Below are 25,972 nucleotides of genomic sequence, written 5' to 3'. Positions count from 1 at the left end.
GCGAGTGCAATAATTTGAGCCCTAGACCTCCTCTGTAACTCTAAGCTAGTAACCTGCAGAAATTTTTAAAATGTTGCCTATGGGGATTTTTAAGTACCAATGTTTGGCGCCATTCTGTGAGCATGCACAATTTTGAAGCATGACATGTTGGGTATCTAATTACTCGGCGTAACATTATCTTTCACATTATGGAAAAAAATTGGGCTAAATTTACTGTTTTCTTATTTTTTAGTTCAAAAAAGTGAATTTTTTTCAAAAAAAATCGCATTTGGAAGACTGCTGCGCAAATATGGTGTGATAAAAAATATTGCAACGATCTCCATTTTATTCTCTAGGGTCTCTGCTAAAAAAAAATATATAATGTTTGGGGGTTCAAAGTAGTTTTCTAGCAAAAAAAAATGATTTTAGCTTGTAAACACCAAGTGTCAAAAATAGGCCCAGTCTTAAAGTGGATAAATGGACAACTTTGTGTAAAGCGCTACTTGGATGTGAGGCCTATGTATGTGGCCAGGCTGTGAAAAAGTGTTACACATGTGGTATCGCCATACTCAGGAGGAGTAGCAGAATGTATTTTGGGGTGCAAATTTTGCTATGTACATGCGATGTGTTAGAAATATTGCATAAATGGACAGCTTTGTGTAAAAAAAATGTGTTTTCATTTTCTTTCCACATTTTCCAAAAACTTGTGGAAAAAAATGACATATTCAAAAGACTCATTATGCCTCAAAAATTATACGTTGGGCTGTTTGCTTTCCAAAATGGGGTCATTTTATGGGGGTTTCCATTGTCCTGGTGCTCCAGGGCCTTCAAAAGTGCGATAGGTTGTCAGGAAATGATATGTGTAATTTGTGCTCCTAGAATGCCGGACGCTGCTACTCGGATGTTAGGCCTCTGTATGTGGCCAGGCTGTGAAAAAGTCTCACACATGTGGTATCGCCATACTCAGGAGGAGTAGTAGAATGTGTTTTGGGGTGTAGTTGAAAGTATACATGTGCTGTGTGAGAGAAATAACCTGTTAATACGGCAATTTGTAAAAAAAAAAAATAAAAAAAATAAATCTTCATTTTGCAAAGCATTGTGGGAAAAAATTACAACTTCAAAAAACTCATCATGCCCCTTATTAAATACCTTGGAATGTCTACTTTCCAAAAAGGGGTCATTTGGGGGGTATTTGTACTTTCCTGACCTTTTAGTGTCTCAAGAAATGAGATAGGCCTTCAGTACATCAGGTGTGAGCAAGTGTGATCAATTTTCAATGAATAGCACCATAACTTGTGGACTCTATAACTTTCACAAAGACCAAATAATATATACTTACTTGGGTTTTTTTTTACCAAAGATAAGTAGCAGTATACATTTTGGCCAAAATTTGTGAAGAAAAATGACTAATTTGCAAAATTTTATGACAGAAACAAAGAAAAATGCGTTTTTTCACGATATTTTCAGTCTTTTTTTATTTATAGCACAAAAAATAAAAAACCCAGTATTGATCAAATACCATCAAAAGAAAGCTCTATTTGTGTGAAAAAAAGGACACAATTTTTGTATGGGTACAGTGTTGCATGACTGAGTAATTCTCAGTCAAAGTGTGAGAGCGCTGAAAGCTGAAAATCGGTCTGGGCAGGAAGGGGGTGAAAGTGCACTGTAGGCAAGTGGTTAAAGCATGCTGCACAACATTCAGACAAGCCTGTGAAATACTGGGAGAATACAGTCTGGTCAGATGAGACCAAAATTGAACTCTGTGGATGCCATAATACACACCATGTTTGGAGGTCAAATGGAACTGCACATCACCCCAAAAACACCCCAAAACCAACAGTGAAGTTTGGAGGTGGGAACTTCATGGTGTGGGGCTGTTTTTCAGCATACAGTACTGGCAAAATTCATACCATCGAAGGAAGCATGAATGGAAAAATGTACCACATTCTACATAAAAATCTGCTGCCATCTACCAGGATGATAAAGATGAACTGAGGGTGGACATGTCAGCAAGACAATGATCCCAAACACGAAGCTTAGGAAACTCTCAATAGGTTTCAGAGAAATAAAATAAAGCTGCTAGAATGACCCAGCCAATCAATGGACTTAAATCTAATAGAAAATTCATGGAAAGAATTAAAAGATATGAATTCATAGAAGAGGCCAACTGAGCCCTCAAGATTTGAAAATCCCACCTGAGCAATGCATTGGACTAGTTTCTCCATACAAGAGGCATCTTAAAGCGGTCATTACCAACAAAGGATTTTGCATAAAGTATTAAATACATTTCAGTTAGCGTGTTCAACACTTTTCTCCAGTGTCAATCCATTTTTTTTTTACACAACTTCATTTCTGAACTTTTTTGTTTTGGCTTCATTGTATGTATAGATTACTGACATGTGGTGAAAATTTCATGTCAATGGCATCTTTAGAAATATATACAAATGGATATAAAAAGTCTACACACCCCTGTTAAAATGTCAGGTTTCTGCAATGTAAAAAAAAATAAGACAAAGTTAAATTATTTCACAACTCTTTCCACCTTTAATGTGAAAAAACAAAAACAAAAAACAAGAACACATTAAAATCTTTTGGGGGGGGGGGGGGGGGGGGGAGTAAAGAAAAAAAAAAAAAAAAAAACTACAATAATGTGGATACCCAACTGTGCACGTCCTCTTCTAACTGGGGATGTAGCTGTGTTCGGAATTAAGCAATCACATTAAAACTCATGTTAAATAGGAGTCAGTGCACATCTGCCATCATTTAAAGTGCCTCTGATTAACCCCAAATAAAGTTCAGCTGTTCTAGTAGGTCTTTCCTGACATTTTCTTAGTCGCATCCTACAGCAAAAGCCATGGTCCGCAGAGAGCTTCCAAAGCATCAGAGGGATCTCATTGTTAAAAAAGTATCAGTCAGGAGAAGGGTACAAATAATTTCCAAGACATCATATATACGATGGAACACAGTGAAGAAAGTCATCATCAAGTAGAGAAAATATGGCACAACAGTGACCTTACTAAGAACTGGACATCCCTCCAAAATTGATGAAAAGACGAGAAGAAAACTGGTCAGGGAGGCTGCAGCAACATTAAAGGAGCTGCAGGAATATCTGGCAAGTACTGGCTGTGTGGTACATGTGACAACAATCTCCGGTATTCTTCATATGTCTGGGCTATGGGGTAGAATGGCAAGAGGGAAGCTTTCTCTTAAGAAAAACATCCAAGCCCAGCTAAATTGTGCAAAAACTGAAGTCTCCCAAACGTATGTGGGAAAATGTGTTCTGGTCTGGTGAAACCAAAGTTGAACTTTTTGGCCATAATTCCAAAACATATGTTTGGTGCCAAAACAACACTGCACATCACCAAAAGAACACCATACCCACAGTGAAGCATGGTGGTGGCAGCATCATGCTTTAGGGCTGTTTTTCCTTCAGCTGGGACAGGGGCCTTAGTCACGGTAGAGGGAATTATCAACAGTTCCAAATACCAGTCAATATTGGCACAAAACCTTCAGGCTTCTGCTAGAAAGCAGAACAAGAAAAGGAACTTCATCTTTCAGCATGACAACGACCCAAAGCATACATCCAAATCAACAAAGGAATGGCTTCACAAGAAGAAGATTAAAAAGTTTTGGAATGACTCAGCCAGAGGCCAGACCTGAATCCGATTGAAAATCTGTGGGGTGATCTGAAGAGGGCTGTGCGCAGGAGATGCCCTCACTATCTGACAGATTTGGAGTGTTTTTTTGCAAAGAAGACTGGGAAAATATTGACAAGTCAAGATGTGCCATGCTGATAGACTCATACCCAAACCCAAAAAGACTGTGCTGGAAAAAAAAAAAAAAAGAAGAAAAAAAAAGAAGGCAAAAAGGCGCTTCAACAAAGTATTAGTTTAAGCGTGTGCACAAATATGCAACTACCGTATTTTTCGGACTATAAGACGCACTGAAAATCCTAAAATTTGATCAAAAACCAGCAGTGCGCCTTATAATCCAGTGCGCCTTATATATGAACCTTGAGTATTGAAGGGATCTGAAAACAATTTCTGTTTCACATTGATTGAATAACTCCGATACGGAGGATGAAGAGTTCGAAGGTTTCATGGAAGATGGATAGAGCAGACTGTAAAATAAAGCTGTTTAAAAAGTTTAATAAAAGTGAGTGGATTTTCTCTGTATTTTTTTTAGTGTTTTGATTATTTTAAGGCTGCGTTTAAAGGCTACGCCGATCCATGAAAAATGTTTGCAAATTGAGCACCTGCCAGTAAACCCCGTGCGGATCAACGTTGCACAAAAAAAGTGCGCCTTATAATCCGGTGTGCCTTATATATGGAAATAGTTTGAAAATGTACTGTTAACCGATGCTGCGCCTTATAATCCGGTGCGCCTTATGGTCCGAAAAATACGGTATATTATTTTAGTGTTTTTTTTTTAACTTCCCTCCACCTAAAGATTTCAGTTTGTTGTTCACCTTAGTTGTACAGTTCATCACATTAAGGTGGAAAAAGTTCTGAAATGATTTATCTTTGTCTAATTTTTTTACACCACAGAAACCTGACATTTTACCAGGGACTTTATATATAAAAAAATATATATATTGGATATAAATAAGAAATAAAACATCAGGACATGCTTTAAAGACAGAGGGAGGTTTAGGGGTAAATCTAGACATCGCCTGCACATTCCTCTCTAGTGTTATACAAGCAATTACATACAAACCCCATTATATTACATGAACAAATTACTGCTAATCAGACGTAGCCTTTATAAAGAAAACAGCGCCACCATGTGGACAAAATGAAGAATGCCACTCTACATTTTACTTAAAGGGACATTCTCGGCCAGGGTTCCCTGCAACCCTTGGCTACCTTTGACCTCCCATCTAATGGTGTCTGCATAATTTTGAGTTTAATGCCACTTGGTAGATCTTTCTGTGGTAGAGCTTTTTGGTGGGAGGTTTCCTGACCATCATATCCCTCTATAGTGTGTACTTGTCTCAGGAGCACCAAGTGTCATTTCTGTCATCTGCCTCGTTTCTAAGCTATAAGAGTCAATTCTCACAAGTCTTCCTGACACCAAGAGAAAAAAAGGTGACAGGGGAGGGAGCTACAGCTGATTGACGGCTTCAGATCTGTTCAGCACTGAAAGCTCCAATCAGCTTTCAGTGCTCTCCTCACTGAGCTCTGCAGTGCAAGTTCCCCTTTTTTGTGACAGCTCAGGAAAACATTATACCTTCTGGACTTTGAACGAATATAGAGAAAAGAAGACTGCAAATAAAGTGTAATCTGGAGTTGAGCTTTAGATCCATGCAAAATGAAGTGACTTGAAATCTTTAATACTGAGCCCCAAAAAGTAGTAAAACCCCAAGCCAATGGATGGCATCACTGGCAAGAAAGCATTGACTGACTTCAGCAGATCACCAAAATTAAATGCTGGGCAAGAAAGTCACCAACCTTCTCCAAAAGCATTTCTCTCTCGTTCTCCACATCTTCACTCCACCCGGTCATATCATTCACAGTTTTCTGTGTCACAGTTAATACTTGTACGCTGTTATCAGGGATCTCGGGAAACATGGATAAAACATCTGCAATATATATAAAAACAAAATGAATAGTTAAAATAGGAATAAGAAAAACAGCCGTAGCTATTATATCTCACTCACTCAGCGCTATGGTGCTAGTTGTGTTGCCACAAACTAAATAAAATAAACATATGATCTATACAGCAGCTGCTATTAGAAATTAATATATCAAAAAAAGGTGCATGTATAAATATCCTATTGACAGGTAAACCTAGCCAAAGAAATGCATACAAACACTAGCAGCGCTATCAGCGAGACTCAAAATGAAGTCCCAGTGCAGTAGTCCATAAACAAAGAATCCTCCGGAGTGTCAAACATGTAACAGGCTCGCTCATGGCTGTACAGTCAATCACTGCTCGTACTCTCCGAGGCTCGGTACCAGCCAGTGGACTTCCGGTTGCGGGGTGTGACGTCAGATGCTCCGGTTGCCGGGGTGACCGCGTGCTCACGTCTTACGCGTTTCGTCACAGAGGACTTCTACGGAGGGCGTACCGAGCCACGGAGAGTATGAGCGGTGATTGACTGTATAGCCGTGAGGGAGCCTGCTTCTGCTTATCAAGTAACGCTGTATATTATATTTTATATTGGGAGTGCAACCATTGGATTTTATAGTTGAATAAAGCTGTGTGTGCGGTTTACACTATGAGTCCCCATCTTTTGTTGCATGGCATGTGCTGACTGAGGGTCTTCAGGAGGATCCATCCGGAGCAAGGGGATCTCTGGTCTGCTGTGGCTAGTTGGATTGATGACCTTAATTACCTGGCGCAGTATTTATCTCCTATAGGTACGTGGTCATTACCAAGGGGGCCACAGTGGTGCGGTGATGGTGCATGCATATATAAGTGTCTACATACCAAGCATGAAGGATTGATTTACCCGGTTTATTTTGCTGGACTGTTTCACCCTAGGTTACCGGCCCAATCCCTCGTTTTGGAGTCCATCCAGGTGGAGGATTGTTGGATTGGATTTGATTTAACTCATGGCTTATTAGGGCCGTCTAGGGTATGTCTTCCCTCTCCTAGATGTTTATAACTATGGACCCTATGTGACACCATATTGCTTTCTCTTTTTGGTGACTGGTGGCATTTTTCTATCTATTTGATTTCTCTGTTTCCTTGTTTGCCAAACCCCCCCCCCTCTCTCTCCCCCCCCTCCCTTCCCCTTTTCTTCTTTGGTTTCCTTTTTCTCCCCTCCCTCCTTCTCTTTCTTTAGCTACATGGTTTTTGGGGATAGGTCGTTTGACCACACAGGAAATGCAGGTAGACTGGCAGTAACCTATCACTCCTCTGCACAATTTTTTTATGTGCAGTGGTGACCGCTGTGCCAGAAAATGTAATGCTGCGATCTGCGGCATTCTGGCAATTTGTTGAAGTTTCTGCGCCAAATAAACACAACTGTGTGCCAAATTCAAACACACATTACTGTGCACAAATGACACCGATCTCAACCTGGCAGAGACCCTTGTGACTGTGGTATCACACCGGAATTAGCGGGATTGTAATTAATGTGTATAAACTGGTTATCTGTTAAATTACTTAAAGAATCTTCTAATAGTGGCTCTCCTTTTCCTTTATATTTTCCAGATCTAACTTGAGGCAATTCACTTACCTTTTTTGACGGTTCAGCTATATTTTTACTCCTTCCTCCAACTAGGCTACAAGTTGTGAGGTAAATGCTGCAGGAACGGTCACACTTGCACCATTTTGTACTTCTTGTTAATTATAGCAATTTGCAACAATTTCATAAGCTTGGAGCAATTTTTGGCACCAAAATTTTTTTTTTTTTATAATTTTATAAATTATTCATGTAAATACAATAACTACTTATAACAAAGTAACTTTATTTAAAAATATACAATTCTGGGCAGTGTCTGTAAAAAGAGGAAATCAGTGACAGCTTGTATTAACCAGTGATTTTCTTCATTCTGAATGGATGTCATATCATTTGATGTCCTTGCCAGGGCGGCACTGTGGGGCGATCTGCCACCGTCTGCTTCTGCCAAACACAGGCGAAGACTGATCACTGTACCGGCCTGCTGCCGGTACCTTGTGATCCGATCACATGACAATTGTAAACAATGGGTGGCTTTCTTTCATGCCAACCATTGCGTACAATTGTGTTGCTAGCTGTGAATGGTCACCTTGATCATATGGTACAGACGGGGCCCCAAGCACAGCCCATCTGTACCATGTAACTAGCTGTGGCCAATCACTGCTAATCATAACAAAACACACTGAATGAATCAGTTTCATTCAGTAAAAATGGTTGCTTATACCAATGAAATCCACTGGTATAGATTTGTTACAAAACAAAGCGCATCGCATCTCCAGGCAGGGCTCTGATAATTATATACTGGTACAATAATGCTTGCGGCTAATGGATCTTTACTTCTAGGTTATTGTTGAATGTTATAAATTTGTGGAGAGGAACTTCTTCTGTACTTGTTCATAATTTTGCACAGACTTTTGGATACGAAACCGTCTACTTTTTCTTGTCATTTCTATAAAAATATTATAAAATTCAAGTGAATGAAATCCACTGGTATAAGCAATCAATGTGTAAAAAAAAATAAAATAAAAAATCCTGATTAATTCCCCAGAGTAGTATTGTCACACGGTAAATCTCTGGTCACAGTGTGAAAAAAAAAAAAAAAATTGCATTTTTTACACATACTGTCACCAGTCAGTGTCCCTGGTCACCACCGCACCAGTTATATGATAACACTGTACTGCACTGGTGACAGTATGCAAAAGAAAAAAAAAAAAGTTTTCAGATTCCAAAAAATTGTGACAAAAAAAATTACAACTTGTAAAACTCGTCATGCCTCTTACTAATTACCTTGGACTGTCTACTTTCCAAAATGGGTCAATTGGGGGGGGGGGGGGGGCGGGGGATATATTTTTACTGTTTTGGTGTTTCCGGTCCACACGAAATGAGATAGCTCAATCCTGATATACTGACGATGGCCTATCTATCATATATATATATATATATATATATATATATATATATATATATATACATACACACACACACACACACACACATATACATACACACCATATACATACACACCATAGCTTATGGACTTACTTTCATATAGACTAAATAATATACACTGATTTGGGTTATTTCCATCGAAGAAATGTAGCAGAATACATTTTGGCAACATTTTATAGCAAAATGTAGAAAATGTTTTTTTTTTTCCCTTCAAAATTTAGCAAAAACTAAAAAACCCAGCAGTGATTAAATACCACCAAAAGAAAGTTATAATTGAAGAGACAAGGACTCACTGCTCAAGGTGGTGTAATTGCCTGATGACTCACACCGGTGCATGCCCCGGCTCGCCTCCGTGAAAACTTGATAAAGGAAAAGGAATTGGCAGCACTCCAGGTTGAGTCAAAATCCATATTTATTGACTGGACATCCAAATATGACAATCGTGACAAGGTAGACGCGTTTCACACACTGACTGTGTGCTTAATCATTACGATTAGGTAATGATTAAGCACACACACAGTCAGTGTGTGAAACGCGTCTACCTTGTCACGATTGTCATAATGTGGATGTCCAGTCAATAAATCTGGATTTTGACTCAAATTTGAGTGCTGCCAATTCCTTTTCCCTTAAAAAGAAAGTTATAGTTGTGTGAACAGAATGATACAATTTCATATGGGTACAGTGTTGCATGACTGCACAATTGTCATTCAAAGAGTGACAGTGCTGAAAGCTGAAAATTGGCCTGGGCAGGAAGGGGGTGAAACTGCCTGGTACTGAAGGGATCAAAGAGACCCTGTCAGCAAACCATTAATTTCAACAAAAAAATTTGTATAAGATTATACGTGCATTTAACATTTTATGTGCCACGCCTTGCTGCATGGGAGAGTCCTTTTTGTTTGGACATTTGTACAATCAGAATACATTCAGTGATTGGGTGAATGCGGCAGCCGCTCAGCCTGCTGGTACCTTTTCTTAGCAGTTCTGGACATCTCTGCATGGCACATTCTACTTTTGCACTCTCAAAGTACGATCCCGCGCTGCATACTTCTTGCTGCTGCTGCGGAGAAACTTCATTTCCCTGAAGGAAAATGGAAAAACAGATTACAAGGCAAGTCCTTGCAGCCTTACTTTCAAAAGATTGTCAGGTGTATGTCTACAGAATTGTTCAATTGCTTTAAAATTTCTCCAAAGACATGCTGGTAGGTAATTGGCTCCAATCTAAATTGGCCCTAGTATGTGTATGTATGAATGGGAGTTAGGGACATTAGATTGTAAGCTCCTTGAGGTCAGGGACTGATGTGAACGTATAATATTTATATGTAAAGTGCTGCATAAACTGTGGGCGCCAAATACATTAAAATACAGCTCAGGGACATTAAAAAATACTCTACAAATATACAGGCTCACTGAAAACTGTAAATAAATGTGCCCAAAGCAATCAGGTCCTACCTATCAGTCTTGTAGTACTGGTTAGCCAGTGATGGCGAACCTTGGCACCCCAGATGTTTTGAAACTACATTTCCCATGATGCTCAACTACACTCCAGAGTGCATAAGCATAATGGGAAGTGCAGTTCCAAGACATCTTGGGTGCCAAGGTTTGCCATCACTGTGTTAGACAATAAAAGGAAAAGTCTGGTTGCTCTAGCAGCATTTTTACACTTCTGTACGAATAAGCTTTATATTTTTCATGCCATCTGTGGTAAAGTGTTTAGGGACTTGGTAGAAGTCTCCCTCCTTGAGCTCCAGGCAAATAGCTGAATTCACTGATCAAGCATTCCCATAGAGCAGTGTTTCTCAACTCCGGTCCTCAGGAGCCATTAACAGGCCAGGTTTGCAAGAAAACTGAAATACATCACAGGTGATATAATTTGCTGCTCAGTGATTGCAGTATTCTAGTCTGCATCTCCCCAAGGTAATATTTAAAATCTGGCCATCTAGTGCTGAGATTTCCACTGCTCTGCCACACAGCACAGCCTTATCTGGCAGTTAAAGTGAATGTAAATGATCACCATGTAAAAACAACTGATCAGCTCAGAACACATCTTGTTTATTCAGAACATGGTTTTGCTGACTGGAGGGGGGGGGGTGCCTTTCCTCCAATCAGCTCTCACACAATGTAACTGCAGTCCCTCCGCACCCCCCCCCCCCTCCTGCTTCCGACAGAGGAGGAAAGATTGTAACACTTTTCTGCCTTTTTGAAGGTGTGTCCAGAAGAGAAGACTGCAGATAAACAAGTACAACATATGTAGGAGGATTGGTTTCAGCTCTGTGTATCATCGGAGGCTGAACACTTCACTGGGTATATGAGAGGGTATACATCCACTTAATAGCAGCTCTGCGATTCTTAATATATCATTAGAATGTTTTTTCAATGCAAGCATTGTACCTGAATGTGACCTGGTATCATCTGCTTGCAGCTCTTTTACAGCAAGGCTGGAGTGTGGAAGAAAGAAGCACAAGTCAAACAGTTCATATGCTGAAAAGAAGCAGGCTGATAGGAGGAGAAAGCAGGGTGACAGATGAGCTCACTGTGCTGCTTCACTTTTCACTGTCCATTCACAGACTGGGGATAGTTCCAGGACAACCTGGGCTCAAAGGAAGTAGATTGAATGATGCTGACCATCAGACTGCGGACATCTAGTGGCAGGAATAAATCTCTGCATTGAAATGAATATTGCATTAAAAGAAGTATTTTAGCTTTAATGTGCCATTCTTTTAATTTTTTTTTTTTTTGGCTCGAGTAACACTCAGGTCTTATCACCCCTCCAGCCTGTGAATGGACAGTGAAAAGAAAAGCAGACTAAATTCACCTATTATTCTGCCCTTTGATCCTCCCAGCATATCCAATGTTAGCTCATGGGCACAGCTGATTGCTTCCCAGTGCTGCTTCTGTCATTCAGCTCTGCTGTACAGGTGCTGCAGGAGGCTGACAAGTCAAATTCAGGTACTTACACTGCTTGCATTCATTTGGGTCTTTTACATCTGCTTTAAAAAGGAAACTTTTCCAATCTCCAAGTATGTGAAGACAGTAAATGAACTTCCTAATCTGCTCCATTGTTTAAACAGATTCTGCAAATTCTGCAGTTTGACCAACAAACCGGTGTGCTCTACTGTATAGACCCATTCTGACTTTAAGTGACAAACTAGCCATCATATCCAACTCTCCATCTCTTACCACCCCCCGGGCTGATGATGCTTGTAGAAAACAGTGATATGGGAAAGGAGGGGCTATTGTGTCTTTATCCTACGAGCTGCGACTGACTGCTTGGCAGGTTGTTAAAGCGGAATTCCGGCCTCAAAATCAAAAAAAAAACAAAAAAAACAAAACGATTTTGGGCCATCCGCTTGCTGATTGCAACCTGAAAAAGAAATGGATACTGCCAATCTCTTTTTTTTTGGTCACTTACCTTATTATAGAAGAAAATATACTCACCTTCCCTCCACTTCCTCCCTCTGCAGCCGCGGCCCGCGCCGTCTCTTCCGGTTTGCGATGACTCCTGGGAGCTGAACGTCATCGCTCCAAGGAGTCAATGCGCCTGCATCGGCCCCGCTCATCACTTCCGGTGAAAGCACGGCATTCCCAGCTATACAGCTTCTGGGCATGCCCAGAATCTGTGCAGGGATTCCACGCCTGCACCGGAAGTGACGAGCGGGGCCGGTGCAGTGCATTGTGGGACTCTGACGTCAAGGAAGAGGACACGAAGAGGGACGCTGCGGCTTCAGCTGCCCACACCTGAGATGGCAGCGCTGGAGAAGAAATTTTCAAGGCAAGTATTTCTTCTTACAGGTAAGTGCGACCTGGGACAGTTCAAAGGCTATCCAATGTGGAATGTACTAGCCCTGACTGTCCCGGGGGTATTTTTAGCTAAAATTGACCCCCGAGGCCGGAACTCCGCTTTAATGAGCAGAATATTTATATTTAAGGAAGTTTTTTTTTTTTTAAACAAAGCAAAAGGGGTTACTTTGCAGCATATCAGATGTGCTGTCTACATCAGTCTTTTTTATCAGGTGTTTGCTTCCTTTATTTTCCTGAAAATATCACACTTCCTGTCCTAGGGTGACCCCGCTCGCTCCACTGTATCTGTGGAGCCATGGTTGTAACTTTTGGCTGCTCTCCTGATTTTAACCACTAACCCTTCATCCGCTCCACCAGTTCTGGCAAGATCGACAGGTATTTTTCTGTACTTGCAAAAAATGCATTTACCTTGACAAAAAAACAAACAAATGTAGTCACCACATTTAAAAACTAGTAAGCTGCAATAGACAAAGCCAATTACTAGCAACTCTCTACTGAAAATAAATAAATCAGCTGAAATAATACAGTGTGTGTTCACTGGAAGAGGGAAAATGATTGTGGATAAAAACTGCAGTCACACAAACCTGACATATTGCAGCTTATAAGACTTTAGATGTGGTGGCTGCATTTGATTTCTTTGCAGGCCATTTCTCTATTTTCACATGGTGATCCTGCCAGTAACAGACTTCATGTCCAAAGGTGACGTGCTTCACCTAGTAGATGGATCGAAATCCAGCCAGTTCATCAGCGGGCGGGCTGAATTTTCCTCCATGTGTGATGGTTCCCTCCCAAAAAAAGCCGATCTAGTCTAACATTCTGTGGGAAAACATTTCTCGATCAGTGGCTGCAGTCAATGGGTTGCAGCTGCAATCAATGTATTCTGACAGCAGTGAGTCCCCGATGTCAGAATACAATAGCACAGCAGAGAGGATCCCTTTGGCTGATGGGGGGGGGGGGGGGGACACACCACGATAAATCTATGAGCAGCCTTTCACACGGGCGGTCCGATCAGGTCCACCTGTCAGTTTTTCAGATAGACCTGATCGGACCCTCCATTCACCCCTATTAAGCGGCGGATGTCAGTGGGGATATGTCCGCTGACACCTGACGCTATCCAATCTGCCAACTCCAGACGGATAGTGACCCTATTTTCCAATCGGTCTGGAGGGTCGGAAAAGATCGGGTGAAAACGGACAAGCGGTCTCTTTTCACCCGATTTCTCCATAGGGTAGAGCCGGACTCTGTGTGTCTCCACTCTGCACAGTGAGCAGAGACAGACCGGTCAGCCACTTGCTCAGCGGGGATCAGCGGATCAGTCCCCCTCTGAGCAGACCACTCATGTGAAAGGACCCTTAAGCCTAGTACACACTAAGGCTCCTTTCACACGGTCTGCCTCCGTAGGAGGAGCCGTGCTGCTCAGCGGGGGATCGATACACAGATCCCCGCTGAGCAGGAAGGTGACATCTCCCTCTCTGCTCTGTGTGCAGAGAGGGAGATGTCAGAGCCCCATACATCTCTATGGGGGAATCGGCCTGTCCGCTCTCATCCGATCCCCTGGACGGATGGAAAATAGGGTTTCCATCCGTCCGGATTTCACGGACAGGATCGGATGCGGATGGCAGTGGGTGTCAGCGGACATGTCTCCGCTGACATCCGCTGCCCCATAGGGATGCATGGAGGATCCGATCAGATCCGCCTAAAAAAACTGACAGGCAGATCTGATCGGATCGCTCGTGTGAAAGGACCATAATAGTTTTTTCTGTTTAATCCAGCAGGTTGAACGAAAGAAAAATGGCAGCTCCGGTCGGAGCCGCTGTACTAACAATCCAACGTTAGTACCGCAATCTTCCCCACTGAGCTGTTGTGCTCTGACAGGGGGACTGCTCCCCCGAGGACTGCGGTAGTGGGAGGTGTTTGCAGTAAAGCATGGTCAATAATGCGGGCAACACGCAGGATATATGCAGCACTTGCATTTTGGACACGGGCAAATTGAAGTATATTGGACCAAAAACGCTGTGGGGAAAGAAGTCCCAGTCCCTTTCTAACACCACGCCTGCAGGAAATGCATAGGATGTAAACATTACCCATAGGAAATTATGGTGAAGGTTTTGCACTGTGTTTCTGCAAAACGCAAGCTGCACTAGAAAACACGATAGTGTGAACCCAGCCTAAATTGATGGCGCTTTATAAGTATCTGCAATAAATAAACAGAACCACAACTTTTTGGTGCCGAAACTGAAACTGCAGGATGCACTGTGCCCGAAAACACAACTTTTTTTTTTTTAATTTTTATATATAAAATTGTATTATATTCGGTCTTAAAGCGGTTGTAAACCTAAAAACAAAAAAAAAACCCCTGCAAGACAAAGGCATAATGAGCTAGTATGCATCGCATACTAGCTCATTATGAATTACTTACCTTAGAACGAAGCCACGACACGGACCCCCGGACACCGCTGTGGGAGCTGACATGATCCCTCGGCGTCTCTTTTGGGTTCGGCGCCTCCGGCGCTGTGAGTGGCCGGAGCCGCGATGACGTCACTCCCGCGCATGCGCGTGGGAGTCATTTTCCGGCAAGCTCCCGGCAAGGAAAGCTGAAGGTCCGCCGGACCTTCAGAGCGCATGCGCCGCTTGCGTGAGCGACTGCATGCAGTGCAAATATCTCCTAAACCGTGCAGGTTTAGGAGATAATAATTGTACCTACAGGTAAGCCTTATTATAGGCTTACCTGTAGTTAAAAGTGGAAAAAAGCAGTATACTACCGCTTTAAGTATCATAAATTTAGATGAATTTATTGTCCCCCCATACTGGCACCTTTAGCGCAAGAAAAGCTCAAGAAAAATGTATGCCTTTAAGTCTATGTATGCCAATGGTCTGTTGCGCTTCTGTTGTGGTGGTAAAAATCCTGCTTGCTGCATTTTTGGTCAGTTAAAAAAAAAAAAACAAAAAACAAAAAAAAAAACCCACACCAAAAACACATCTCCCCATTGAAATTAATTGAAAAGCATCAATAGTGCACCTGTGTTTTATGTTTCACCTGTGTTTTACGTTTTTGATGTGTTTTTTAAAATCACATGACTTATAAAAAACAAACCATAAGCACAGTAAAAATCGCATCAAAAATAGAATACAAGTGTAGCGCTCCCTCAGTGCAATAAGACTTTCACTATGGGATAAGGGAGCGCTACACTTATATTCGATTTTCTATACAACATTTCGCTAAGGATGGGTGCTTGAGTGTTGGCAGCAACCCTTACTGAAATTATTTCACTATTTTACATGCATTTTTTTGATATACCCATTGTCAGCGCAGAGTTTTAACCCCCTTTTTTCTCTCAAAAACAAAAAAATATTGCATTAAAATCACGTGCGTTTTTGGTGTCACTAGCGGCACCTATTTTGTCGGCAAAAATGCCGATAACGCCATTTTTGCCCGATATGTTTTGGCGGCTGAAATTTTGGTGAATCTCTAACCACAACACAGTTTTCATGATTTGACAAGACAAAATAAGAAACATACACTACCCATCATATACGTCACTATACATTGTTTTCATATATGTCACTATACATTGTTTTCATATACGTCACTATACATTGTTTTCATATACGTCACTATACATTGTTTTCATATACGTCACTATACATTGTTTTCATATACGTCACTATACATTGTTTTCATATACGTCACTATACATTGTTTTCATATACGTCACTATACATTGTTTTCATATACGTCACTATACATTGTTTTCCGGGTATCACGCCTCACCTGGAATTCATTGACAAACTGCGCCATAACAAACTCGTGTCTCTCACTAGCAGCCGGCTCAGATAGGAGGTCAGGTAAGTTTTTTGGAACTTGGACTTTCCTCTGTGTGTTCATTCCATTTACATGATCATCAAATCCAACATTACCAGGGAGTTGAAAGCGCTGATCTTGGGGGCCAAAAGGTCCCATAACCTCATCTGGCCATACTGTCCTAGGAACTGGGGAGAGAACACAAGAAAAGACATCTGCAATAACAGGATCAACTCCATACAGACAAGCATGAAACACATAGGAGAGAGCTGTTTTACCCGCCTAAGGATTTGTACTTCCATCCATTCAGTACTGGGATTACTCAGCACAGAGAGGAAGTGGACACCACCCAGGCACACATCCCCCACTCCCATCCCCCACTCCTAACCCTCCACCTGTTGACTTGTTAGCACATCTGACACTGAATACACTCCTGCCAGTCTGCGTAGAGGGGATTGCAACTGCAATTCAGATACATACAAAAATGAAAGCAGTCATGTATTCGTTAATTGTACTTTTAAAAAGGAACTGGTGCATTTAATAACTGCCTGGGGTCCAGCTTTAAAGTACAACTAAAGGCATTTGCACAACCGCCTAAACAAGTCCCAGATTTAGTTACTATGCGATGCACAAGCCTCAAAAGTTCCTCCCGGACACGCAGCTCTCAGAGGGAGACAATAGAAGCAGTGCTGTCCATCCAAAAAGCAGTGGGCTGGACTAGGTGTGGCCAGCTACAGGGTTGGGAATCAGCAGTGACCATGATGGTATGCACCCCCCCTGCAACCTCTTCTCATTATGCTGTAATGCAAGCTACATGGGAGGCCATAGTTCTACTTTAACCACTACAGCCTCGGAAGGTTTTACCCCCTTAATGACCAGGCCATTTTTTGCGATACGCCACTGCGTTATTTTAACTGACAATTGCGCAGTCAACTGACAAATAGAATATATGTCTTTTTTTTTACTACAAATAGAGCTTTCTTTTGGTGGTATTTGATCACCTCTGCGGTTTTTATTTTTTGCGCTAGAAACAAAAAAGAAAAAAAAAAAAATGTTTGTACTTTCTGCCATAAAACATATCCAATTAACAAAATTTGTAAAAAAATCAAATTTCTTCATCAATTTAGGCCAATATGTTTTCCGCTACATATTTTTGGTAAAAAACAAAAATTCCCAATAAGCGTATATTGATTGGTTTGCGCAAAAGTTATAGCGTCTACAAACAATGGATATTTTTATGGCATTTTTATTTATTTATTTTAATAGTAATGGCGCGATCAGGGATTTTTAATGGGACAGCGACATTGCGGCAAACAAATCGGACACCTGACACTTTTTTGGGAACCAGTGACATTATTACAGTAATCAGTGCTAAATACATGCACTGTGACACTGGCAGGGAAGGGGTTAACAGCAGAGGCGCTCAAAGGGTTAAGTGTGTGATGATTTCTGTGTGTGTGTGGACTCATTGGATGAACACAGAGATCCCTGTTCCTGCTTAGCAGGAATACAAGATCACTGTGTTCATCCGTGACAGAACAGCGGTCTGCCTTGTTCGCTCTGGCGAGCGATCACAGGTGGCCGGCGAACATCACGTCCGCCGGACCCGCTGATTGGCTCCCCCTGTGGCCAATCAGTGTGTACGCATACCCCTGCTGCCTATTGCATGAGACGACGTAAAGGAACGTCATTTAGCACAATAGAGCTGACCTGCTGCAGTATACTGTGGCTGGTCGGCAAATGGTTAACCACTGGGCACTTTCACCACCTTCCTGCCCAGGCAACTTTTTTTAGTGCTTTTGCACTTTGAAAAACAATTGCGCGGTTATGTAACACTGTGCCCAAACTACATTATTGAGGCAGAAAGGGCTTTCTTTTGGTGGTTTTTAATCACCACTGGGTTTTTTTTTTTTTGCTAAACAAACGAAAAAATAGATATATTTTTTTTTATAAAAAGTTTTTTTTTTAGTTTTGGTTATAAAATCTTCCAAGTAATTTTTCTTCTTCACTGATGTGCACTGATGAGACTGCACTTATTGGCACTGACAGGCATTACTGGTGGGCACAGAATGGCATCACTAGTGGGCACTGTTGGGGCTGCACTTATTAGGACACGGATGATCAGTGCCCTGATTGTCAGTGCAGATGTCCCATGTGGATTTTAGGATTTTTGGCTCTCATCACACCCTGTCAGCGTGAGGGCAGGATTGCTGAAACCGGCAAATCCTGTTTACATCAGTGATCAGCTTTGATTGGACACAGCTGATCACGTGATAGAGCCGCCATGATTGGCTCTTTACCCTGATCACTGCCTATGCATGCCTCAGGGGGCACGCAGGCAGCGCGAGCACGGGATGACGTCATATGACAGCCTCCCGGAAAAGTGCGGCCATGCTGTAGCTTTCATTTTTCCTATAGTGTGGTCGTGAAAGGGTTAAGCAATAGCTATACAGTTAAAGCGGAACTTAACTGAGCACCACAACTTGAAAATGCTATTTAATTCATTTTTAAGAGGATAGGTTCACCTTTAGGAGCATGTTACACCCATATTTAGGGTGCAACATGCTCCTATCCACCACCTCCCACTGTCAGCACTCCCCTCTCTGTGACAGCGGGTGGGGGATCCTCTTGCACCCACTGTCACAATTCGAAAACAAGTTGACCGCGCAAACTTTGTGCCATTCATTGAATAGACTACAAGTACCATTGCGGCTGATGACTTGTAGTTCTCAATGAACTGCGAGGGTGTTGGTGAGCGTTATTGTAGTCCACTGATTCATGTCGGAGGTATAGGCAAGACTGTACTGAGGGTCTGCAGGATCCAGGCATTGCACCCGCGATCTGCTGATCACAGGTGCAATGCTTTACAAGATGTAAGGGAAAAAAACAAAACAATAAATGCACCTTTTTATTTACCTGCAAAAATATGTGCATTTATTATTATTATTTTTTTTTACAGGTGAACTCAGCCTTTAATATTTAACACAAACTCACCCAACCATTAGTATGTCCATTGCTTTATTTTGTTGTTTGTTTGCTGAGAAAGTACATTTAACCCCCCCCCCCCCCTTAGCATTTCTAGCTGTGGCCATCTTGAGCAAGGGCAGATGATTCCTTTAGCATTTACTTCCTGCAATCCTCCTGCCCTTAGCTCAGCTCAGGCAGGCAGGAGGGTGGGCTTAGCTGAGAAAACCCCTCTTCCAGATGGAAAGAATAAAATGCCCATGAAGACTCCTAGGATGTAGGACATCATTTTATCCTAGGCCAGGAATCAGGAAGCAATTGAAGAAATGGAAAAATAAATAATTTAACGTGCACAATTGTGACTAACGTCAAATTGTAATTGAAGGTTAATAAAAAATACCTTTTCTTTTCAATATGCAGCCGCACAGATGGATGTACAGAACCCTGTACACAGATGGTGTACAGAACGCCCCCCTGAAAATGCCATTTCCTGCTTAGGCGATTGACTTATTTTCCAAGAAGTCTGCGCTAATATAAAAGATCAGATTTTCAGCATCCCCTGCAACAATAATGCTTTTTTGGGAGATATTCCCAAAGGGAAATCACGTCTAAAAAGGGATGCAGGTCCTGCCACTTTCCTCATTAGGGCCCTGCAGGTGCAGCAGCTGATTGACAATTATAAAAATAACTCCCATACAGCTATTTCTTCAGAATAACAAAAAGGTAGAAATGTGAAACAAAGTTTGTTTAAATCCCTGCAATGTACATAGATCACCCAGAGGGGAATGCTTTTTTCTCAACAAAAGTGGAGTTACTTTTTAAAACAAGTAAATACAATATACCTTCCTATCTATTAAAAATAGTTAATTATGATTGAGAGAGCTTAGTTCCACTTTAAATAACCTAAGCCCAACAGCCCACCTCACTCACCCCAAACTTCTGTACATACCCAAGATCAGTGGGCAACCCCGTGCAGGAGCTGTGCAGTCAATGTTTACTGTGCATGAGCAGCCTATTCCTCTAAGTCTTAGGCCCCTTTCAAACTGGCGGACCGTTCAGATCCGCCTGTCAGTTTTTTTGGCGGATCTGAACGGTCCCCCCATGCATCCCTATGGGGCATCAGATGTCAGCGGAGACATGTCCGCTGACATCCGACCCGATCCGTCAAATCTGGACGGATGGAAACCCTATTTTCCAGCCGTCCGGCGGATCGGATGAGAACGGACAGACGGTCTGTTCCCATCCGATTCCCCCATAGAGATGCATGGGGAACTGACAGCTGTGTCTCCGCTCACAGCACGGAGAACAGCTGTCATCCTCCTGCGTTCAGATCCGAATGGACAGACGGTCCGTTCCCATCCGATTCCCCCATAGAGAATAGCGGGGACCTGACAGCTCTTTCTCTGCACACAGCGTGGAGACAGAGCTGCCATACGCCTGCTCAGTGGGGGATCGGCGGATCGATCCCCCGCTGAGAAAAACTGAGTCTGTCTGAAGGACTCCATGTGTGAAAGAGCCCTTAATGGAAAAGATGTCATTGTGCAGGTTGTATTAGCTGGCTTTTTCATTAGGACTACCTTTATAGTCCGCCTTCACCCATGGCAATGAGAACCTGTGTAAGTTCCAAGTTGTGCCTTGTAGTCAAACACACTACTGAGGTTTCTTTCCTCATCTTAAAGGACTGGGTGCCAGCCAATTACCCCCACATTTCTAATAGCACCTATTATGCCACATCAGTTCTGTAGGCCAAAAGAGCAGCTGGGGAGTAAATGGAAGGCAAAGATAAAGTGAAATGCGGCTTTTTCAAACATCTTCACTTTAAAATACTGCAAGCTTTAAGCCCATACACGCGATCAGATTATCGAAAGATCTGTCGTCTGTTTTTTACGAATTTTCCCGTACCACAGAATTCTACTTCAGAAGTGATGTCATGTGTTGGATTGCTTTGTATGTGTTCTTTCTCTCTGAGCATGCCTAGTCTTGCTCTTAAGATTTTTTTTGTTGAAATCTGTACTAATGAGACGAAAATCGGACGTTGTGTTACGGACAACAAAAAATTTATAGCCTGCACATCAGGATTTTGTCAGCTGAAAAGTCTGAGTCGGCTGTCGAAATCACCATACTAACAATCCGAAAATCGGCAGATCGGTCGTCGGACGAAACTTCCCTTCAGATTTTCTTATTGTGTGTACGGGCCTTTAGGCTTGTAATGACTACATGTTTCAATGAGGTTCCTAGTGAAGAGTACAAGAAATGGAGCTGATTGAATTGATGAAAAAAAAAAAATAACTGAAATAACACTTTATGGGAAATGAAGGCTGGATTCACACGGTGTGCGGACGCGGCTCACAGCAGGGGTCCGGTGTGTCCCTGTTCTCGGTTTAGGGACGAATCAGGCACACATTTTTGTCTGAATTCGGACATGAAACTGAGCCAAAGACTCACAGAACCCTTGTGCAATGCGCCCTGCGGCCACCCCAGAGTGTTTTTGAACTGGCTCCATTGAGAGCTGGTCACAGTCTCCTGTCATGCGAATTGGATGGGGGGAAATCCGCATCCAATTCGCATCAGTGTGAACCCAATCTCAATGTATAAAAGGTTCTTTCCCTGTCTCTATTTGTACACTGAACATTTGAATAATTTTTTTATAAAAGATATTATAATTAAAATAATTCACCTATTTCTGTGAACTGAGCCAAACTGGTAGTAAAAGCTCTTATGTCTTTGTCGATTACCTTTTTATTTCCAACCCCTTCAATCTACTTGCTGCTACTGAACCTGTCTTAAGGAATCTGACTCTGCTCCTTCAGCTGCCCCCACTGGATTTACTTACCCAGGCCTAGTGGACAAAAAGGAGGTTGGACTTCTTTCTTCAAAAAGCACCTTCATGTTCTTACTACACCTCCCTCTCCTTTTTTGAAGGTCACTGTATTTGTCTTTTTTACTCCAGTTTCCCTGAGATTTATAGTGATTAATTGGCCTCCTGGACCAATTTTATACACTTCCTCAATGACTTCTCTGCCTGGCTACCCTACTTTCTCTCCTCTGAAAAACCCAATATTATCCTCTATGAATAACATTCTGGTTATTCAACTGTTCTTCTTTTAACCCAATGCAATGGAAACACACATTATTACTTACGCTGAGGACATGAACCTCAAATTCTCCCACCTCTGCACTCTTGCATACATCACATTCCCCTAATGAGAGTTAAAAGCAGACTCCTCGCATTCCCCAACCACTTGTTATAAGAGTTTAAAAGTGGTTGTAAAGGCTCAATGTTTTATACCTTCATGCATTAAGGTACTTACTTACCTAGGCCCCATTGCGATCCAGCAATGTGCACAAGAGCCTCAACGCTCTGGGTACTCTCCCTCCTCATTGGTTGAGACAGCAGCGGGAGCCACTGCTGCCAATCACAGCCAGTGAGCCAATGAGGAGATAGGGGGCGAGCCCAAGCCATGGCGCTATGTGTGAATAGACATGCAGAACTGCGGCTTGGGAATGAGCCTGCTTGGGTGCCGCCATTGTTAGCTGCTTCCTGTGGACCAGAGGAGGATCGGAGCTGCTCTGTGCAAAACCATTACACAGAGCAGGCAAATAAAAGAGGTTTGATTTAAAAAAAAAAAAAAAAAAAACTTAGCCTTTAATATCACTTTAATGCAACCCCTTACGTAAGTCAGGTGGTGTAGCAGCTAGATAAGGTTCATCAGAGCCTGAGGATCCTGCAGTAGAAAAAGTACGGGTTCCTCTCACCCTTCTCATGAGGGAACAGAACCCGGGGAGGTAGGTGACCAGCCTGGCTCTGCTGCAGAGTGCCTGCAAAACAACAAGGCATTATTTTCAGATTTCATATATATAAAAAGGTATTGTATATTTAATACATCAAATAAACCTAGTGTTATAAAGTGTGGGTGAAACTGGAAATCCATTTTCAAAAGATGTATATTTGGAAGTAATCATCTTAAAGTTACCCTGTCAAAATTGTACAAATCTTGTCTAAGAGAAGGCTCCACATGGTGCCTATTACCACTGGTGGAACTACTGCCCTAGTAGCCCAAACGGCTGCTATAGGGTCCAGGTAAGGAATCCAGGGATGAGCAGCTGAAGGAGGAAGAGATCTGCCAGTCACACTAGATCACCTGACCCCATCAGACCTCTATCAGCGTGGGGCCTGCACAGGATTGGACAGCTTACCTGATCGTCGCTGTCATTTGTAAACACAGAAGCCAGCAGAGGAAGTCTTCCATTACTGACTTCCTCTGCCAGAGCCGTCCCTTCTACTTGCCTGCACCCTGTCCGTCCAGTAACAGTGCCTTTATTGGCTTTTGAAGTTGAACTACTGGACAAGGTAATGAGAGTAAGGGCTCTTTCACACGGTCCGCCTCCGTAGGCGGATCCGTGCTGCTCAGCGGGGATCAATCCGCCAATCCCCGCTGAGCCGGCGGATGACAGCTCCGTCTCCGCTTGCAGTGCAGAGAGGGAGGCGTCACAGCCCCCACTGCTCTCTATGGGGAATCGGATGAGAGCGGACCGCCTGTCCGCTCTCATCCGATCCCATCCGATCCGATCCCCAGGACGGATGGAAAATAGGTTTCCATCCGTCCGGATTTCACAGGATCGGATGCGGATGGCAGCGGACATGTCACCGCTGACATCCGCTGCTCCATAGGGCTGAATGGGGCATCCGATCAGATCCGCCTAAAAAATTGACAGGTGGATCTGATCGGATCGCCCGTGTGAAAGAGCCCTTAGGTAGGGCTTCATTCAGAAGTTAGGACAGTCAAGCTAATAGCAATGTGAAACTACACTGCTCAAAAAATTAAAGGAACACTTTGAAAACACATCAGATGATCTCAATGGGGAAAAATATCATGCTGGACATCTTTACTGATATGGACTGGGTAATGTGTTGGGCTGAAAGGATACTATGTAGTTTGATGGAAATTAAAATTATTAACCTACAGAGGGCTGAATTTGAAGACATCCCAAAAATCAAAGTGAAAAAATGATGCAGCAGGCTAGTCCATTTTGTTGCAATGTCATTGCAGCAACTCAAAAGGGTACTCAGTAGTTTGTATGGGACCCACGTGCTTGTATGCATGCCCCCAATGGAGATGACAAGTGCACAGCTAAAGTCTGCAGCCACCAGGGAGAAGCAATGCACGTCTAAAGGGATGCTGGGGATGTGTGCTTTTGTAGAACGCTCTTAACCACTTGCCGACCGCCGCAAGTACATATACTGCAGCGGTCAGCCCCGGCCAGGCAAAGTGACGTACCGGTACGTCACTAGCCTGTCACTGGCTTGTGAGCCAATAGCGGAGGAGCGGGCAAGCGCGCGCCCGCCCCGGCTTGTTCCCTAACAATTCAGTGCGTGTGACCGGCGGACCCGATGTCCGCCGGTCACTCGCGATCATTCGCAGGGAAGGGAGAAAGGCAGGCGGCTAATGTGAAAAAGCCGCCTGTCATTCTCCCCTGTGTAAAAATGGAGATCAGATGGTTCTACTATGTAGGACCGTTGATCTCTGTTTTTACAGTAGTAGCCATGTCCAATCACACTTAGAAGCACGCCCCTAGGACACACTTAACCCCTCCCTCTCCAATACAGTTAACCCCTTCCCTGCCAGTGTCATTTTTACAGTAACAGTGCATATGTATAGCACTGATTACTGCAGTAATGTCACTGGTAACCCCAAAAGTGTCAAAAATGTCAGTCAAGGGTCCGATCTGTCCACCGCAATGTCGCAGTCCCGCAAAAAAAAAAAAAAACACCAAAAATGACATAAATCTTTCCCTTTGTTTGTAAACGCGATAACTTTTGCGCAAACCAATCAAAATACGCTTTTTGCAATTTTTTTTTTTACCAAACATATGTAGCATAAAACAAATTGGCCGAAAATGTTAAAATAAATTTTGATTTTTACATTTTTTTGGGGGAATTTCATATAAAAAAAATGTGAAAAATATTGTTATTTTTGCAAAATTTACGCTCTTCTTTTGTTTATAGCGCGTGATCAAAAAATCGCACAGGTGATCAAATACCACCAAAAGAAAGCTCTGTTTCTGGGAAAAAAGGACGTCAAATTAGTTTAGGTACAGCGTCGCACGACCGCGCAATTGTCCGTTAAAGTCACGCAGTAAAAAAAATAAATAATCGCAAAAAAACCCCTGGTCAGGAAGGGGGTAAAATCTTCTGGGGCTTAAGTGGTTAAATGATTTATGACAGCGTGCTGAGATGCCTACAGAGGCAAACCAAACCTGCAAGTTGATCAGAGGGGAGAACAAACATACATTGCACTTTGAGGTTTTAGGCTTCACCAAAGCTTGCCAAAAGCTCTACAAAAACTTTGCAAAGCCTTGCTGTATACACTGAGCTCTTATACAAGCTTGAGCCTAAACCTTCAAATGTGCTGCCAACACACAGCAATGAAACTATATATATATATATATATATATATATATATATATATATATATATATATATATTGTAGCCAACATTGTGGCATTTTCTTATAAGGGAAGTTCAATTTATACCAAATTTTCCCAAATCTCAACAAAACCCACAACAAACGAGAGTGCCAATATTAAATCAGCAATATCAGACAATTAAAATTACTCACAGAAGCCATTTTATTGTGATTTCTCCTGAATAATTTCTTTTACCTTAAAAAATAAAAATACAGAAAATTAAAAATAATTACACCTTGATCCCGCAATAATTAAATATGACACCTTATTCACGTATGTATTTGATATGGTAAGCATAAACAAACGTTAAAGTGTTACTAAGCCCACAAGAGTAAAATCAGTCTGTACATACAGTAAAGCATGCTTTTTATACTCATTGTGGG

At 42.3% G+C, this 25,972-nt stretch overlaps 1 protein-coding gene across 1 annotated transcript in view; it reads right to left on the bottom strand.

The window, feature by feature from the left end:
* Window positions 1–25,972, bottom strand: part of MMADHC (metabolism of cobalamin associated D) — a 46,765-nt gene that overhangs the window by 11,722 nt on the left and 9,071 nt on the right. The window contains exons 2-6 of the mRNA XM_082262436.1: window positions 25,742–25,784; window positions 22,796–22,940; window positions 16,121–16,345; window positions 9,524–9,625; window positions 5,430–5,560 (exon numbers count right to left, since the gene is read on the bottom strand). Of these exons, the coding sequence (XP_082118562.1) occupies window positions 5,430–5,560; window positions 9,524–9,625; window positions 16,121–16,345; window positions 22,796–22,940; window positions 25,742–25,750 (612 nt within the window). The 5' untranslated portion in view covers window positions 25,751–25,784. The remainder of the gene's footprint in view (window positions 1–5,429; window positions 5,561–9,523; window positions 9,626–16,120; window positions 16,346–22,795; window positions 22,941–25,741; window positions 25,785–25,972) is intronic.

The sequence above is a fragment of the Pelophylax lessonae genome, assembly GCF_965119305.1.
Source record: "Pelophylax lessonae genome assembly, chromosome: 6".
In the NCBI taxonomy this organism is placed as follows: Eukaryota; Metazoa; Chordata; class Amphibia; order Anura; family Ranidae; genus Pelophylax; species Pelophylax lessonae.
This window is presented reverse-complemented; position numbering and strand designations above follow the sequence as displayed.